At 34.6% G+C, this 20160-nt stretch overlaps 2 protein-coding genes and 1 non-coding gene across 7 annotated transcripts in view; 1 reads left to right on the forward strand and 2 right to left on the reverse strand.

The window, feature by feature from the left end:
* LOC119839583 (ankyrin repeat domain-containing protein 29-like) overlaps window positions 1-10890 on the forward strand; it is a 35832-nt gene extending 24942 nt beyond the window's left edge. Inside the window, exons 8-12 of the mRNA XM_038365944.1 lie at window positions 772-870; window positions 5913-6047; window positions 8666-8738; window positions 9065-9169; window positions 9808-10890. Coding sequence (XP_038221872.1) covers window positions 772-870; window positions 5913-6047; window positions 8666-8738; window positions 9065-9090 — 333 coding nt within the window. The 3' untranslated portion in view covers window positions 9091-9169; window positions 9808-10890. The remainder of the gene's footprint in view (window positions 1-771; window positions 871-5912; window positions 6048-8665; window positions 8739-9064; window positions 9170-9807) is intronic.
* Window positions 1425-1496, reverse strand: Trnac-gca. The gene has a single exon. It is a non-coding gene; the product is annotated as a tRNA-Cys (tRNA).
* Window positions 10891-11122: 232 nt separating the features above from the next.
* Window positions 11123-20160, reverse strand: part of LOC119839581 (heterogeneous nuclear ribonucleoprotein 27C) — a 25075-nt gene continuing 16037 nt past the window's right edge. For 2 of the 5 annotated variants that reach the window (XM_038365941.1, XM_038365938.1), the window contains one exon: window positions 13415-18408. In XM_038365941.1, coding sequence (XP_038221869.1) covers window positions 18274-18408 — 135 coding nt within the window. In that variant the 3' untranslated portion in view covers window positions 13415-18273. Of the gene's footprint in view, window positions 12204-13414; window positions 20004-20160 lie in introns of those variants that run through there. The other 3 variants (XM_038365939.1, XM_038365942.1, XM_038365940.1) reach the window with 3 other exon arrangements.

Genomic DNA, 20160 nt, shown 5'->3' on the forward strand with positions numbered 1-20160 from the left:
AGATTCGAAATTCAAATGTAATATTTTTTTATAATTAAGTGTAACAGTATTTATGGCCAGACTAAGTATATTTTTTGTTACAAGAACAAACGACCCTTATCTTGAAATGGTCTTATTCAAAGCTATTGCACATTTAATAAATTGATGTAGTAGGAATGTCAATGTTATTCATAAAAGCATTTTAGAACATGACTTTTCTAAAAACCCATTGTAAACATTATATATGTTTACAATGGGTTTTTAGAAAAGTCCATTTTTTAGCGATGAAATCTTGCATAGATACAAACGGTCACCGGAGATATATATAGAAGCCTGATCCCTACTACCTACACCGTTATCACTATAAATATATATCACTATATACGGTAAAGAATAGCCGACATCTCTACATCTTGTATGATTTTAGTGGTCCATACCTAAAGGATATAACAAAACCCTATTACAAAGGTTTCATATGCGTCCGTCTATTTGTCTGTCTGCCTGTGTATTTATTAAAATAGTGATAGAAGGACAGTTAAAAATTTCAGAGACGCTGTAATTCTGTTGCTGCTATTACAACGAATAATAAAAAAAATCGGTGTTACGCAATAGTTACCATGGTTATAAATTGGATGATTTATCGATTCCTTTGCAAATGCTATTTAGCTTATTTGCACGGGACCTTTAGGATCATGACATATATGAATTATAAAACACGCTATTAAGTCATGTATTCTTTTAAAGCAGCACCTTCATACAATTTTAAATTAATTATTATTAATTCCTTGTTAGGTGGGATCCTCGGCCTTGCATGCGGCATGCGCAGCTGACGCGACAGACATTGTAGAGTTGTTGCTAGCCCGTGGGGCCGACCCTGCCCTCACAGACCAAGTTCGTATACCTCCTTTAGTTTCTTCACTCCTAGTATTCAGATTTAATGAAATGAGGGAAAATTAGCTACTTAACTAGAAACGACACTTAGCTACTATATAAGCTTGCTTTTATATTCTATAAGAACATTCTAGTTAGTCTAACATGTATGTTTTCTTAATTAGGGATCAGCATGAGAGAACAGTTGGAATAAACGAGACGCAACTTTATTTGTCTGAGTAAATGAGAAATACCTTTTCTGTATTTATATACATTTTACATACTTATTCTTTGTAAATAAAGATGTTCATCTCTAATAATATACTACTTGTTTGCATTAATATGAACAACAAGATAAATACGACATATTACTTAATCAGTCGTGCATGATTTAAAACGTGAAGTAAGATTTATTTTGATAATTTTACTATTAAATTTTACATTTTTAGCTTCATTTCCTAAGATCGATCAATATTATAGGAGATAAATATATTAAAAAAATATTTTCCTAATGCAGTTAACCCAAGTCTTATTTTCAATGTGATATTCGTACAAAATAATAAAAGGAATATTCTAGGGGACACCCGGGTTTGAACCGGGGACCTCTCGATCTGCAGTCGAATGCTCTACCACTGAGCTATATCCCCACTTGACGATGTTATAAATTGCTGCTTATACTCATAAAACGCATACGTGCACTGATGACATCATTGGGAGATGAATCCAAGTCTGAACTGTAAATCGATGATATTAAGTTCATTATTGCTTACAAAAAAATTATCGTATCTGAACATGTGTAGGTAGTATCGCTATAGATATGGGCTAGAATTAATTGATAACAATAGTGTGTTATGATGAAATTAAATTAAAGCGGCAATTCTACAGTAGGTATGTAATATAGTGCAGATTTTGCAAAGCCTGAATTGAATTCCGCTAATAGGTACATTTCCATTAGATATGCCAATTTTGCATTGGAATTTCGAATTAGAAACATACACGATGAAATACAGTTGAATGATTGAATATAGTTGAGTTAGTATGCATCATTTACCTTTAAATACTTGTTTTGGTAAATTTTATGAATTGATGATTTCTTTATTCCTATAAGCACGTAGAATAAAACATCAACTAACAAGATATCAATTTTAACTATAAATTTCCGTCCCCTATTACATTCATGATAAACTATGAAAACAAGAGTATTCTATTTAAATAAAAAAAAAATTGTCAAATTTAAAGTAGCAGAGGGTTACAAAACCACTTTCGCATGTAAGCAGAAATGGAGTAATCCATTATATTATTTTCACAAACATTATCAACAGAAACTCATAACATTTGGTTAAGCCGATCATAATAGAAAGCCGTATTCATATGTAATCCTGCGTTTTGCTATCAGTGAGCTTAGCGCATTCACTGTAAGAGCTTTATGAACACAACAAAACAGACTGAGCTCAAAGCTACCATTGATCAGCTTAAAGCCCATGACGTATCTAGATAACCAAGGGCCCTATGGCAAATAAAATGGGGCCCCTCAACGACCTAAAATATAATCGGAGTTTATGTAGTGACTTTTGTCGCAACCCTATTCATTTTGAAAATGGGATAAGTTTTTGAAAGTTCAGTTAGACTGAGATTTTCTGGTAAAAAAAGTTGCAATTAATGTTAGTAAGGACAAACAACGGAAGTTACAATTAAAATTAATAAGGACAAAACTAGTCCATAATACGGCGGTTATTATGCTGGTTTTAATCCTAATTCTTTTAATGAAACCAGCTGAAGACCAAAGTTTCTCCATACATCATCGATTGACGTTCGGTTTAAAATTTAAATATAGATACAATATCAAAAACTAGCTGCTGCAGACTGAGAGAAACTGCTTCGGCAGACGTTGATCTGCCCTGTTTAAAACATTTTACGTTTATTTCCGCATAAGAACCTTCTTTGCAACTTAAAAATAGCGTTTCAAAAACAGCCGATTTGACCGAGCTCGAGTTCTGTGCTTAGCAATTGGCAATAAATTTTTATTTATATAGATTGCTTGACTGCTACAGATAGCATTACAAAGTCTTATTTCTAAATCTGTAACGCTACCTAAATATTAATCTGTATCTGTACGCTGGGTTGGTAAGTCATCCTTCAGATAATCCACAATGCTTTTATTTAACTCTTTATTTATTTGTATGCCCACATATTAGCACTGTACAGCGGAGTTAATTAGTAAAATTTTAATCAGAAATTTTAATGAACATATTCACCTCCACCTCCGGTTGTGAGGTCGGGTTGGACCGTTTCAATAATTCATCTCGACTCGGTACACCTCACACTTCAGCTTTGTACCTTGTTATATTATTCATGTTTGTTTGCTTCTGCGTATACTGAGTACTGTTATGTACTGGATCATTGATGTTTTCGGGTTGAGAATATACTTTGCCACTTTTTTTAACACGTTTAATTCGTTTTGCATTTATGTTTGTCAGTTTTAATCGACTCCTTTAGTTTTGACCTAAGCATTTTAAACGGACAGATTTAATTCAAACTTCTCTAGGTTCTATGAGTATTTAGTTAGTAGTATAACAATAATTTACTGAGTTTATTTGATCCTGACTAAGATCGCAATGTATGCTCTGATTAAGAGCAAGTGGTTCTATCAATAACTCGTGTTTTTAACGTATTTTGAAACAATATTTAATCATTCTTACCTTCCTAAATTATAAATTACAATATAGTAGCTGCATCAAAGCCGTTTTAAACACAGTATTTACATGAATATGTTCTCGTTATAATGTGAATGAAACGGAAAATGATATTTTTAAAACAGTACTGAAGCACCTACCACTGTCGGCTCTTTAGAAATTTCCTTCCAAAACTGGTGCAACCTAATAGTTAAAGATTAGTCAACTAAATACATGTTTTGGTAGAATATTTAACTTTAGTTTCATTTTACATAGTTCAATAATCAACTTTACCTTACGTACTTATATATAAAGCCGTTAAAGCTAAAATAAAAACTATAATTAAGTACTTAAGTAGATATTTACCGCAAAATTAATTATAGTATGTTCTAAGTCTACTATATTCTTTTGATGTAACTTGTGGCAAGTTTAATATAAAACTAAGTTTAACACGAGATCTCTTTGGTTTGTTATATAATTATTATTATGTTCGAAATAAATATATTCTGTAACAATTAGCTGTTACCCGTAGCTTCGCCCGCGCGGTCTAGATAAATATTCATAGTACAAACTTTCATTCCCTATTTTATCCCCTTGGGGATTTTTCTATCAAAATCCTTTATAAGTGGATGCATATCTACGTCATAACGTCAATCCGCATGCCAAATTTCAGCCCGATCGGTTCAGTGGTTTGGGCTATGCGTTGATAGATCACTATGTCTGTCAGTCAGTATTATATATATATATTTAGATTTAAAAAGTAGATATGACATAAGTTCGCTCTCAAAAAGATTATTATTTTGTGTCGTTATCTTCATTGGCAAGTAGGTAGATTCATGAGTTGTTAGAATACAATGGTTGGATGAAATTTGTATTATAATTGGATCCACATACAGTAATTAAAAACTTATCAGAAGTTTCAGAGTTTGTACATAGTACCACAGTAAACACAATAAACTGTTTATAAATAACGATGAATATATAATTATTTTGTAGTACCTACCTACCACAGAAAAATAAGTGATCATTGCTCTACTGTGTACTATGTAAACAATGGTTTTATCTTAAGAAAAACCTTACATACATTCTTCGCAGGCCGACGTCTACGGCCTGGGTCTATTTTTATTGAATAAAATGTGCCCTCGTCGACTTGAAAATATGCAACATATTTTAGGCATTTTATTATAGGTACCCTCGTCAAAAAGGTCTTTATAATTTCGTCTTGGTCAAAGATCAGGAATTCCTTAACTACGGGATAAACGATTTTAACTGACGCTATCATTGGACCGTTAGAAAATTTTTTATCATTTTGGTAGTGATAATTTGTTAAGTTTCCGAAAGCAATTGAAAAATTCATTATAACTTTAAACATTAGCGGTGAGACTTAAAAGAAATCCACTCTTAGTTGCCGACTTAAAGAAAAACTTTTATGATACAAAAAGTTTTCAAATATACTTGAGATAGACGATACGAACCTTAAACTTTGTAGCTTTTTTAGAACGTCAATACGGGAAGGTAAATGAATGATAGCGCTTTATTGTATGCCATTTCAAAAAGGATACAAAAAACATACATATCACTAAGCCTTCACATTATCATTTGGTGAGTGAGGGAACCAGAGGCTCGTATCGTTTTCCTCACCCTTCCCATTCCATTATTTTATTCCCATCTTCAATCCTTTGCTCATCCTTTAGATACCCTTTAAAAGCAGGCAACGCAATTGCAGCGACCCTATCTCTGCAAATGCTCATGGCCGTGGTGATCGCTTACCATCAGGCGAACCACTAGCTCAGTTGTTCGCTATTACAATAGAAAAAACAATGCAAACACATTTAAAATAACGTTCTGTTCGAAATAGTTAGTGCAAAGCAGTACAATCAGGCAATATAACTTGTCTCGAGAGAGACTAAAACAATGCACAGGAACCGTAGCTTTTATACCTAATACGAGATCTCAGAGGCACACAGCAAGGATGAACAAACTTAGCACACTTCCTGACATTGGTCTGCTATGGGTTTAATTTAATTTAGCAAATACCGAATACGTTGTAAGTTGGATTTGATTTGTAAATTTCAATTGTTTATATTAAACTAATGTTTCTATTACAATAAAACTTATCGTTATCATCATAGTATACCTAGGTTAGTCAAAGAAAGCAGGTATTTCAGAATGTTCTGCTAAACACAAAATTCAAGGGCGTCTGGAACAAAATCAATTTGTTTCATATTTCCAATATTGGTGTAAATGATAGAAAATTGTCACAAACTCAATAACCCATTGTTTTAACATACGCATATGAACAAAGATCGAGTTGACCTTCGCCTTATTTTAGAGAAGATGGTATTATCATTATAGTATACATTTAAATAAGCACATATGTATCTAATCCAGTGGTCACAGTCTCCGCTGAGTGTGGCAGGGGGGGCGGCAGATTCCCCTCCGGAGGGCTTCCGACGAGCGGCCAGGGGATCCTTCTCAGCTATATTAGACCTTCTGACAGCCACTGCTAACCTTGATCATCATCAGGTAAGTAGCGTCATCTTTTACATGAAACTACGTATAACTCGCCTACGTCTGATAACATCCCTTTTCAAAAGAATGGGGTTACCACCATAATTAAATATTTTAAATGTTAAATAAGCATTTCTTTTTGTACTTTGTAACTTAAAATTACTCTGTAGATAAATCTTAGTACCTATATAAAACGCAGAGGCAACTCTGTCGATCAACGCATTGCCCAAACTACTGGGCTGATCTGGCTAAAATTCTATATGCAGAAGGCCAGCAAAATAACTTTAAGCATTAAAATCTCTTCTTATTGAAAGAAAAGAGGTAAATCGAAATTAACGAAAACTAATGTAACGATTAAAAATAGCCAAAGCTAACCTCTCAATACCAGTCTCGTGACCTTATTTTAATCGTAAATATCGCTATAATAGACAACAGTTATTGACTTTTAGATTTAAACATTAAAAAACATAAATGTTTTTAACGATTTAATTATTTTTACCTGTATGTTTTCTTTTTACGTCTGACCCCTTTTACCAGATTTTTTAGACCCCTTTTACAACTTTTAAACGGACAGATTGAATGCAAATTTTCTAAACATGTCAAAGATCGATGACAATACAATAATTTCATGAGTTTATCTCATTAGCCAGAATCGTTAATTTTTTTTTATACGAGATAAGCAGACGTTTGATTGTAGTCCCACCTGATAGAAAGCGGAGATGCGGTCTAAGAACGTACCCACATTGTAGTTCTCTGGGAAGACAGACGTTGGCAGGGATTTGCACTCCTTGGCAGTTCGCATTAAAAAAGACAACGCAAAGCGTGCGGTGCGAGCAGTCGTTATTTCGACTTAGTATGGAGGGTAAGTTCAACTAAGTCGACCGGATAATAACCGTTGGGGCAAACGCGTTGTAGAGTGCAGACCGCGACTCAGTCAGAAAGTGAGAAGTCGGAGAGAAAAAAGGAAAGAGTCTTCTGGCTGAAAACAGACATGCCTGGGTTTTGGCACCATTAAATCTCAATAAATTAGTGTTTTTTCGAAGAGGCACTATTAAATTTTATACGATTTTAGAGGCGTATATCTCGTCAAGCTTTTATTTGAGCAAACAACCTACTTAGAAACCTTTATTTTATTTATATAGCAAAATTAAAAAATTTAGCCTAGTCTTAATCTATCACCATATTTTTTTGCCAAATCTGCTCATTGATTTTTAAGTGTTTGACACACATAGATATAAATAGACAAACAGAGAAAAAATACTAACCAACGGTTTGGGGTTTATATCATATATTTCATAAAAATATTTATTTTAAAAAACGTTATTATACAGGAATTGTCAAGTCACCGTTTTATTATATGTAGGTATAAATGACGAATTTAATGAGGGGATCAGAAAATGTAATAAAGCAAGTATTAACCATATTTGTTTTCGTAAAATCATAAAATGCAACATGAATATGCGAGTTTTAAACTCGTAACTAAATCGCAATACAGCGCAATTAACCTAGTTCAAACTGTTAACTGAAATCAAGTTTTCAAAGCGATTGCACTCCACATGATAACGAGCGACATCCGACAGGTCAGAAGTTCGTTCATAATTCTGATAACAACTCCGCAATCATAGGAATTGCTACGTAGACAATATGAAATATAAATTTCATTTTGTCGATATTTTTTAATTGACACATGTTTTAAGTAGGTACAAATTGAGCATTAAGAGCAATACATCATTAGAGCATTCGATTAATGCATTGTTTAAATTCGTAATTCAAAAACGTAATACAAAGATACTATCCTCCTATAGGTATCCACTTCTACAATTATACAGATATAAGCACATAATGTAATACTATTCATATACGTACCTATAGAACGAGGATTCTTACACGAGGTGCATCTATAGGTAAATTTATACGAAGTTAACTTCTAGGAATCTATGTATAGGTACATCCTTTATGGCAATTTCCTGCTTCCGGCGAATGGTACAGTAATTATTGCCTTAAAAGGGTTTCAGTTTACTCGAACGATATGTCCATATTCTAGATCAATTTTGTTAGCTAAAAGCAATTTTGTAGTCGATTCGCTTTCTAACACAAGTTGTTTTAGATTTTATTTCAAGCTACATACATAACTATCCTTTGTTTTTTAATTAATCTTTTTTTTTTTTTTTTATTTGCGGACTAGTGCCCTATTTCTGGCTATGAGAATATTGCTTAATATTATTAAACTTCAATATTATTCGTTATGTAGAGACCTGTGTCTTAAATAATAACGTACCTAACATTAATAATCACCAACTATAAACAAAATATAATATAAATGTAACATAATACTACCTATAGCATAACTAATAGTTACTTTAGGTGCAGTCGCGCAAAAATAAAATTAATTGAAAAAAATCGTTATCATTTTTGGTACCTACAAACTAATTCGTCTGCTCTTACTTTTTTTCCAATTTTTTATCATAATACAATGATGATCCATCCAAAGCCGATAGTAGGTACCCTTATGAATTCAACTTGAAGTATTATCGAACAAGTAATTCTTCCACAACAAATTTCAGCTTTATATCAGCTTATGCCTAGTTGCAATCCATAAAAAGTTCGTAACAGCAAATACTGTTACATTATAGGACAATTCGGATGGATCAACCAGTCCTCGTGTGGAAGAAAAGTCCGGTGGACGCTCGCCTGGGCCTAATGAGGGTAATTCAACTTTTAAGTAACCACTTTTTTTTACGTTAGTTTTAAATAGATTTGAGATAAATTTAAATTGATAGCACACATTTTTAATGACATAAGGTTTTGTGTAAACTACTAGCTATAGAATGTTAAGGCTATCGGCAGTAGGAAGTGTACCTACCATACCTACCCTGGTACTTTGGACGATATTGCTCCAATCTTTTATTGTTAAGGTGATAAAATATTTCTGTTTTTTAAAGCAGGTGTATTAATTATTAGTAAAGTCTCATTGAGATAAGGAATGCGTTTTTATATTAATCACTGATAGATAGACAATTTTCCAATTTCAGTAATGGAGAGCGATAATGAAAGGTGATGGTCGGCTACGACACTGCTGGATCGGCTTGCGCAGCGTGGCTTTGCGGCCGACACGCGCTTGGCTCTGCCACCCACAGGTGCAAAACTTTGATTATGCATGTATTTCATTTCGGATTTACAATATAGCTAAGAGGAAGTAGCCGAGATTATTTTATGTAGGTAGTTAGTTACCTATTTTCAAAGCGGTGCGAGAGGATTAATCACTACTTTCACAATATTAATTTATCTTTGTATCATGCAATGATACAATGGATTTCAATTGTGCTATTGTACCTAACTCTGCTACTTCTAGTATCTATATATAAAATTCTCGTGAATGTTAGTTACCATACTACTCCGAAACAGCTGGACCGAAGAGGTAGGAGGCAGGAAACCATCGATAGAAGCGTTCATCCGAAACGGTACTAGTTTTAACTTTCTAATGAGATAATTTAATTTTTAGTCCTTATAGTGTTCAAATGCTTTATAAAAGAGAAATTTGTCGAACTGGTCAAGTAGTTCAACATGTTGCATATTATGTATACACTATACAGGACACAAAAATAATAGCCATAATAGTAGTATCAGATAAACGGCTTTTTTTATATCTATTATCCTATTTATGGGTCAATGTCACACATCCCTTACTCCATTCACAGTAAAAGCTGGTTTTTTTAATTTTCACGCTCACGCTCTTATTTCTGACATAAATTATATTATTGTAATCCTATTGCAGGCTGTGCACGGTACAGGGAGCTATGCTACCGCGCTGCGCAGGCGCACCTACCGTACGAGGACCCGCGGCCCTGCGACTGTACCAACTGCGCCGCAAGAAGACTTTCAGACCTGACATAGATATCGAACTACATAAATAATCCCAGTCAATTTTACAAGCAATTTAAATCTTTTAATATTTGAATATATCACAAGTCCACACATACTATTGCCATTATAGACTAAGCAGTTACGCTATAACTCGGCTTCTATTGTTGTATTTTATGAACATTTGATAATTATAAATCTCACACATCATGCATGTTCTACTTTCACACAGGTTCCTCTTATAAGCACATTTCTGCATTGGAAACAAATTGGCTGATCATAATGATATTAGCTAAAAACTGCTTATCTTATTTATTCGGCTCGTTTCTGCAGATTGAATAAAGAATACACAAACTATTGTAGTTTTATCAAGTTAATTTTACGTGTTCTAGCATTTTCACATTCAGACAGTATCTTCAAGTATATATTCCCGTTTAAAATCACTTTTAATTAAATGTCTATCATATCAGCACACCTCGTTGCTTTCCATCCTAGTGCCTTATCCTATCAAGCCAATTCATGTATTTGGAAATTATAAAGTTTAAACCTAGTAACGTGCGAGACCATTATGCTTTAAATGTTCTCTTGGCAAACTTAAATTCTGTCCAATTATATCGATTCGTGTAAGTAAATTAGGCCTTAATTAAGAAATAACTTGCGTACATTTAAGTTTACACAATTTATTAAGAGATTCTACATATAAATTTCCGTAAAAACTAAATACGAAACATAGGAATGTTAGTCTAAGCCGTGTTACTTAGCCATAATTTATAAATTTTAAAGTAAGGTGTCAACTACGATAATTATACATTAATAGAAGTGTAAATCTAACAATGACTCATGTGCTATCCGAATGAACCGCTTAATTTTAAGGCCTAATATTAATCATTAATTAAAGTATTTCTAGATTATTCTCTAGACTTAGATATTTTAATCATATTGTGTCTCTTGATTTGATGTTTTAAAATATGTACAATTATTACAGCTATTTATAATAAAAAAAAATATTTTAATTACATTGATTTTATCATTCTAATATTTGTACTTACCTGAAATGTATTTAATTTTAGTATATATAGCAAAATTTATTATTTAAAGACTTTAAAAAATAAATACCATAATATCAGCCACCTAATTCTTCTCTCTAATATTCCAGTTTAGGAACAGCAATGAACATGTTATTTGAAGGAACTAAGTCAGTCTTGTAGGTGTGTAAATTCAAATAAAACTTACAGAAATTAGTACTTTTATTTGAAGTAAACAGAACACAGTCAAAAAAAAAAACAAAAGAATGTCTCACCAGACAATTTTCGCCAGCATTGACATGGAACCTATCATGCATTACAATAAATTCAAAACAACACTTTTCGTTTAAAACCAAGTCAAAATGGGAATAACTGAAAACTTATTAGTTTGTTTTTGTGTATCAAATCAAAATAAATAAATGGCCTTAATTCGGGAAAAGTAAATGCTTTTGCACATAACGGACAACATGCAGAGGTAGAAAGATTCTAAATTCACAATAATCACAACGTGGCCGTGTGATATTTAATTTCATCAAATTTAAATCTTAATCCTTATAAACAAATATTTAAGAGTAAAAGGTACATTCGTAATGCATTTTAAATAACTTTTATATCGAAAACATCATACAAAATATGATTTTGTCCTATATTATTATGAAAAGCGTTTCATATTGGAAAGTTATAAGTTACAACTGTAAATTTTAGATTCCACTCATCGTAAATCCAAAACATATCAAAATAGAAAACTATGCTAACGTCTTAAAAATAATATGGAATCATGTCTATAAGATGACACGATTACAGTACGTACGACACGAGAAAATGGAGAGCGTCTCATTCCCATAGACTTGATTCCGTTAAAAAAATGTATTTAAAAACTCAATGATTGCTCGTAGAAAAGATATAATTATTTTACAAGTATATTCAAAAACGATCGCTGCCGTGCGGTTCAAGTTACCAGAGCTCGAGAATATTTCAAAATGCGTTATATTTCTTTTATTTTAAATGCGTCAAAAATCTATGTATAAGATATAGCTTCAATTTGTATGGATAATAATCTAAATAGTGTAAAAATATATTTTTTTTATTAATGTCAGAACCGCCAGCTAGTCGTCTAAAAACGCAGGTACCAGGCTATCATGATCGACCAACAAGTCGTTCACTCGTTAACGCCTATAGGGATGGTATGATGACGCGGAAGCAGCGCCCGAGGATCCATGGTAGCTTCGCTTGGACGTCTTCTGGTAGCCATCTCCCGACGCCCCAGTGTACTCATAGTCGTCACCTATACATAAACCTATATTAACACTGAACCACCCGACCAAACTCGTCACAGCAACATTTTCAAGCATATTCAATTCTCATTATACGTTACTTGTTAGAGAAGATTATAATAAAGAACTCACCGCACCACGCACCAATCTTCATCCCGAAACTATCTATTAGACTACCTACTGCTACAGACGACACGAATACTAAACATAGCCAATTGAAATCGGGCAGTTGTTAGTGATATACACGGTTGCAAACAATCCAATACGTCATATACACGAGTCTCGAGATGTATTTGTTCTATTCAATGTTTTTATAACGAATGAACTATGTGTATAGTGTGTAAAGGGACCATGCCATGTTATACTGAGGTTATTTCTATACTAATATGAATTTACGAGAACTAAGTGATTATCATACATGATATTTTAACTACATGTCAACGAGGTTTTAAAGATTGGAAAACCTGAGGCAGACGCGGATATGTCCGATACGTTACAAAACGAGGGCTGTGGGGATACCATGCCTCCGCAGTACATCATAGGGACCTGCATTTCAATAATCGTTAGTCACTCGATCAAACTACGATATGAAATTTATAACACTACCGAGAATTTTAAAGATTTAATTTAGTTGTTCATCTATAGGTGCGACTGAATTCATTAAATAACCTGTGGCAATGTTCCGATCGCATCATTCATTTGTGGCACAAACTTCGGACTGCCCGCATTACTGCTTACGCCATCACCCTCTGCTAAACGTTTATTTACTTTTAAACTGTTATTTTGTAAATTTCCCAATTAGATCATCGCGATAACGAGAAATGGGAGGGTTATGAACTTGGAATAGACTAACAAAAAAACATGAGCAAAATATTTCTGTGCAATTCTCAAGGAAGTAGAAGTAATAATGAAGCAAATAATTGTGTAAAAACTATAGACTATAAATAAGCCATAGACAGATACAAGTGTGAATAAATCATTAGTTAACAACAATTACCTTGCCATTTATAGTGTTAGTACTGCGTGAGTGCATGCAGGTCTTGTGTGCGTTCGAAATTTATATATGTATACCAGTAATTATTGGAAACCACCGTGTAACGATCTCGGGCATTATTCAAGAGTTTAGTAAGACTATTCTAGACGTTTTTCAGTATAAAAACAAAAATTATGATAACTTATCTAGTGGGGAAGGAGGGATGCAACCATTAAAAATGCCAGTATTATTTTGAAATTTTTGATTTCTTTTAATTATCTACGTTTTATAATGTCCTTAAAGTAGATATATATTTCATCATAAGATATCTCAAATATTTGCAGTGGTAATATTAATATTTTAAATTTATAAACCAGTAGTAATTACTTAAACCATTAAGGTAGAAGAAGCTTAATAATAGGAAACTACGACAAAACCGTTTAATTTTTTCCATTACATTACAAACTACATACTTAAATGTTACCAGTTAAAACTAACGCTAATATATACCCAAAATACCTAATATGAATAATGCATAATTTCTACTTCGAAAAAACCTTAGTGTTATGTTCTGTGATAGCACTTTTAATCATTACATCGAATACTTAAACCTCATACAAAGCTTTCCATCTTAAAATTTTAGTGCTTCGGTTAATTATATTAATTAATAACCGTAATTAACTAATTATCATTAGGTACTTGTAAAAAAAATAACAAGGACGCACGCGTAAGTCTATCATAATTTTCCTTTTTATATAAAGTATGCGGAGCGAGCGCGTCCGAGCGGGCGCGCTCGCTCGCGCGCACGCACTCTTTAGGGCTAAGGTATAGTACACATTACAAGATTATAACAAATCTAGATAATAGTCTTACAATCGTAACATGCTAGTAGATGGCTCTATCGCGGCCGCCGCTTCCGATTAATTACACTTTATACGAAATTAATACAAGTCAGTATAAATACGGCGCCCCGTAATGGGACGCGTCAAGTAAAACTTATACACTGCCATAAGTAAACATTACTTTTAATATTGTACATCAGTCGATAGTTCACCTAATCATTTTGTAATCTAAATAGATCGAAATATGTACTTTAATTCACTATAAAGAAAAAATATAGTTAAAAAAATAATCAACATCAAAATTTTAATTAAAACAGAAATAAATAACAACTTGCCCTAAGTTTTTATAATAATTAATGTTATAATTAACTGTAAAGCCCGTGCAATTTATTTTACGATTAAAATGTGTTCAATAATTACATTATATTATATACTCTAGCATAAATACGAGGATTTTATATTAATAATACCTGCATTGGTTTTTAAAAATAAGTTTAGAACCGACTATAGTGACAATCGGCCGTTGTTTGCCGACGCATTTGCTTTAAATGCAATTACGAGTAAAATGAACTTAAAAAGAGAGTTCCAGCTAATCTAACGTTACAACTAGGGGATTGTATAATATAATTAGTCAATTACGATCGTAAACTTTATTGATGTATGCGCTCGCGTGGCGACGCGCTAGCTATCAAATACCAAAATACACTTTTACACAAACATGTTATACTACTGAATAAACATACACATATAAAAACCGCGTACACTATATAAAGTAATACAAACAAGAGTCGAAAGGTTAACTACAAAACATCACTACAGTTAAGCCATGATTAAAATATTATTCCATAAACATTATATTAAGATACAGTACATAATATATCTTATGTCGATATTACTCAGTGTAATAATGTAATATTAAAATGCAATGATGCAAGTGCGTCAGGCGCCGCGAGCGCGCCACGGCGGCATTTGACAGACGAGCCTCTAACGAGTCTTATCGTATTTGTATTTCGCTAACTATTTTTAATTAATATATTCATCCAATATTTAATGCTCTCCTCCTATATAATAATAATTAAAAACTCATATAAATAGTCTTCAATTGATTTTTCACAATAATTTGCACTAAGTTTAATGTTGAGTAAATCTAAAATTTCTAAATACATATTATATTTTATTATAAATAAATCATACTCTTTATGTTTTAATTAGATGATTGCCACATTGATTCATTACAAACTAACTTGCTTAATTGTTCCGAACGTTTGTGAGTGCGGGCTTACGTCCCGTTTACTAACACCTTAGTGCTAACTCGAATATCACTGAAAATAATATAATATAAATCATCTATATATTTACTTAACTTTTTAAGGCATCGTTTTTAACATTTCGATCGATCATCGGTGGTTGCACATTATACCTACGGTGAGTTATGACGAGTGATGAGTCGTGGCACGCGCGCGCGGGACGCAGCGCGTGGAGCGGGTTAGCGAAATGGGACTTGTGTGAAATGCAATTAAAAGCGACTTGAACGTGCAGTTCCAACGAGCCTACACAACTAAAGAGACTTAGTAATAAAGAGTCGTAACTGAGGAATGAAATTGAAACACAATTAAACCTAAATATAGGAACGATCAGACGACAGTAAACGAAGCGATAAATAGTAAAGACTACACGTAACCTAGTGGGCAATTAGGCACTGATTTCAATCGTTTAGTTATTAATTAATTATTTCTTTATATTGTTTTAAGGTACGAGTTTCCATTTCCTACATTATGTCAGTCGTGTGTAATTAATATAGAGCTATAAGAAATGTACCAATATGTGCATTAACTATGAACATCACAATGTAAAGGCGTTTTCCTCAGTATGTTTAGCGTTAATTTGGCACCCCGCACCTTTCGCCGGACCGCGTCACTTATAAATTTGCTTACACCTCACTTTACTCATCGTATATAAATTATACTTTACTTATGGTGCGATCTTAAATAACCCTATACTATACGCGATCAAATTATGCATTCAATGTATTCAACAATTCGTCTAGTAAAAACATTTATAACAAATCTTATCATGCGCCGCGGTTGGAGCGGTCGCGCATCTATATATTTAAAATTAAAGGAACAGCTCCCGTTCGTATAAACCGGGCAGTCTAACAGTACGCCGTAAACTCTAAGATAATTACAACAAATAATGTCGACCGGACGCCGCGCTCGACTGCTACGCTCCGATTTAATTACTTAGCTTATCACTAAAATTTTAATCAGTCGATCGGTCAAATGATTGAGCGATATAGTACAGTAAAGGACTAACATTAAATTTAATCTAAAAATGTTATTTAAATTATAACTCACATGTCGGGGCGCGGCGCCCGAGCGCGAGCCGGAGGGCTCGAAATCTATACAGTTTTAAAAAATATTTGGCAATCGTACAAATTAAAAACGTTAAAACTATGTGTCAATTGGTTCGATTAAAATTATGCTTTACACACAAGTAAGTATATATATGTACAAGAGTCCGCGCGAACGGTGCGGGGCGGCGCCCTATCTATATCCTAATGATTGAGCTTCGTCAGTCACTTAACACATACATTATCGTTTGCTTTTACAATTTGGCAGGTAAATTTAATTCATTAAAGTTAATAAATTCCACAATTAATAACTTAAAAATGCGATAACTAAAATTCAATATATGTATAAGAAATTAAAATTACGAATAATCATGTACACAGAAATTGTTCCCCTACTATTTAAAATAACGGGAAAAATATTAATTAAAAAGAATCACGTTCAGTCATCCTACTATGTTTTGTTTAATATTAACACATAATAATAATAATTTCATTACATCGCTACCGTTTTTCCTAACTCTAGTGCGTGGTAAATAACCAAAATCTTCTAATATTAACCATACATATCGATATATATACGAATACGAAATATTTATACAAGTGATTAGCTTAAGTTAAGTTGTTTAGGTGTCTGCGTGTCGCGGTCGCGTCGCGGTCGTGTCGCGGTCGCGTCGCGTCGTGTCGCGTGTCTGTCAAATGCGCGCCGAGCCGCCGCTCGCGGGCGCGTACTTATTACTTACGTTACATTGTAACATCACCACTACCTTACAAACGAGATCCCAACGATCCATCATGATGTTATTAAAAGAAATCATTTTTAACTCCGAAAGAAAAATGATAATAATTGACAATCAAAAATATAATATATAAGAAGATTAAAAACGTTAAGAGCCCACATCCAAAAATATTTGAAAGAGTTAAAAAGAAAACGTGTCGTACAGGCGAGTACATGCCGACTTCAGCGTTCTTCGGACTTAGTCGAGGGGCCGCGAGACTTCGGGGAAAGGAAAAGTTCATCAAATTACATTAGGGACTTCACGAGAGAAACATTTAACACAGCGAAACGTTGCAACAAGCGAATTCAAAAAATACGCCTCACTAAGCACTATCCAATTATTCATGCAAGTGTTTTAAATCTAATATCATAATTAGTTCTTTAATAATAAATATTTAACATTATAAAAATGTAGGTCCTTACGTACGCGTGTGGGTTTGTGTTAATGCAGTTTAGTTCTTATAGTAGTCGCTTACAAAGTTTACTTTACATTTGTGTTGCATTGAACTTGACATATGATAAAAATGTCGATGTAACATGTTAAATGTTCATTTAAACGCGACTTGCCTATTGTTTCGTGTCGGTATAAACTAAATCCTACTCAATATATGAATGAAATTTGATACTTATTAAAAAAACCTACTATCAAGGTTCACTGTCACATTTCTGAGACAGATTCGATAGTGTTGTGTAACCGATCCGGCCGACCGATGATGCTGCGCTATGTTCAAAATCAGCACTGAATGTGTTCGCAGACAAAAATTCAGGCAGACATCGGTGCGACGGGATAGTCGTGTGTGAATGTTGCCAACTGAGACGAGCCTACTAAACCGGGTACTCGAGTTGGTCGGGGACAAGTTTGCAGACAAAATAACCCGCTTGATCGTTAGTTTTCAGACTCACTACATGGGATTGGGATGTAGGTTGTGAGGACTCGATACTATTTAAAATGTTAAATATCACGCATTATGTTCGAGTTGACGATTAAAAGAAATTCAAGTTCAAAGAGACTTAGCAAAGGGGAAAAGAAAAGGGGCGCGTAAAACAAGCGGGCTATCGTTCCGCGTGTGGGCGTGTCGCGCGTGGAGTGTGGACGTGTGGGCGCGTGGGCGCGTGGGCGTGTGGGCGCGGGCGTGCGAGCCTAGGCGGCGGGCCACTCCTTGTTAAACTCGAAGTGTTTGGGCGCGTGGTGCGGGAGGTGCACACCTGGCTGGCCGGCGGCCGAGTGGTACTCGCCGCCCGCTGCGTACCGCGACGCGCCGCCGTACGACGAGCCCTGGCCGGACGCACACGTTACAGCCCTACCCGCCCCCGCCACGTCTAGTATAACCTAGCCGCCCGGGCGCCGCCATACGCAACCCCTCCCCGCGGCCCGCGGCCCGCGTCCCCGCCGCGCGTGTCCGCCGCGTGTCGCGCGGTTGCCGTATAACAATGCCCGGGCCGTCGCGCGCTCTGGCACGCGGACGAGACGTCGAAAGGACGCGTAACAAGTCTATGACTCGGTCCGCTCATGCGACGGTTAGCCAGCCCCTCGTTGTGCAATTATTCAAAGCATATCGCTAAAACTCTTTAATCTGGGCCGCCATCAGTGCGTCGAGTGAACGGATTTTGTTGAACATAACCGTTAAGTCGAATTCGGTAGCGATGACTATTTCAAAAACAATGGACCTGAATGGACACTTTTATTTTTCGTTATAATATATTGACAATGGAAATACCGCCCACGATTTAACGATTAGGTTGCAGAGTCATAACACGCCTCTAAACTGGCCAGACCGTGACTTATTGTTACTATGATCGATATTCCAATAGGCCTTTAAAATTATTCTTACAACAATGACATTGTATAATTATACCGTAGGCTTTGCCAAGTTATACTAGACGTAGTATACGAGGCAATTTGCAACTTATCAGATTAATTATGTATATAGTGGGATACACAGAAGATCGTTGATGCAAAGCGGCCTATTTTTTCGGTATGATATGATTTGTATATTATATTTATAGTTATATATCGAGTAAACTAGGAAGCTATAATTCAAAATCAAACAGACCACTCGCGTTAACGATCTCCGAATACCAAACGATTTGTGGTCCAATTGATTTTAGGAAATAATAAGAAAAAGTCAAAACAAATAAGGATTTATGCATAGGTCCCGACAACAAATCGAAGGGTATCAAACGCGCACTAAGAATTTACCAACCGAAGCCTGTACAGGATAAGTATAAATATAGAATTTCCAAAATTGAATGAATAGAAGTATAAAAAATATATATTCTAAAATAATTTGAGCGCAGGCTTCGGCACTTTTGACCGTGTCGTCATGGGGCGTCAAGTTACTCAAGTAATTGCAAAATTAATGTATCCGTCAAAGTTTTATGAATTTTATTTCCGTTTACAATGTGAAAACCCCATGAAATATATGCGACACAGTTTTGAAATATGCTCTCTCGTTACATTTAACAGAATAATCGAATTTCATCTCTGAACACTTAAAGTACACTTCTTAATATTATTTTTATCGTTAAAATTATTATATATCTATTAATGAACCTGTAACAATATGAAAAATCCAAATTTTACTAATTTGTACTTTAAATGCCAATTCACAGTTATCCGAGATGAAACAAAGCGTATAATCATCTCTCGAAGGCTACAAAAAATGCTAACGCGTGTTACGAACTGTACTAAGGTAAAGCTTAAAAATCTAGTGCGGTGCGATGCCTTTAAGGTGAGCCCGCGAAACCTTCGCACGATCGAACCGTCCATAGTGAGAAATCCCCGAGTTTCGCGACATACCCTCATCCGAACCCACCCAATGTTTAATTGTCTTTCGGGATGAGCCACTCTTGTGGGCCCTGATCGACCAACTGGAAAAGAAGAATTACAGACATAAAGTCCCACTCGCCACAATTTGCTCCAACTCATAGCAAGAATATGTAAGTAGCGCAGAGCGTGAAGATGGAACCGTAAGCGTGTGAATATCCCCGAAGATGATCTGGGAGCGGCGGAGGGACTGTGGGGGGA

This window comes from Zerene cesonia, chromosome 4 (genome assembly GCF_012273895.1).
Source record: "Zerene cesonia ecotype Mississippi chromosome 4, Zerene_cesonia_1.1, whole genome shotgun sequence".
NCBI classification, from domain to species: Eukaryota; Metazoa; Arthropoda; class Insecta; order Lepidoptera; family Pieridae; genus Zerene; species Zerene cesonia.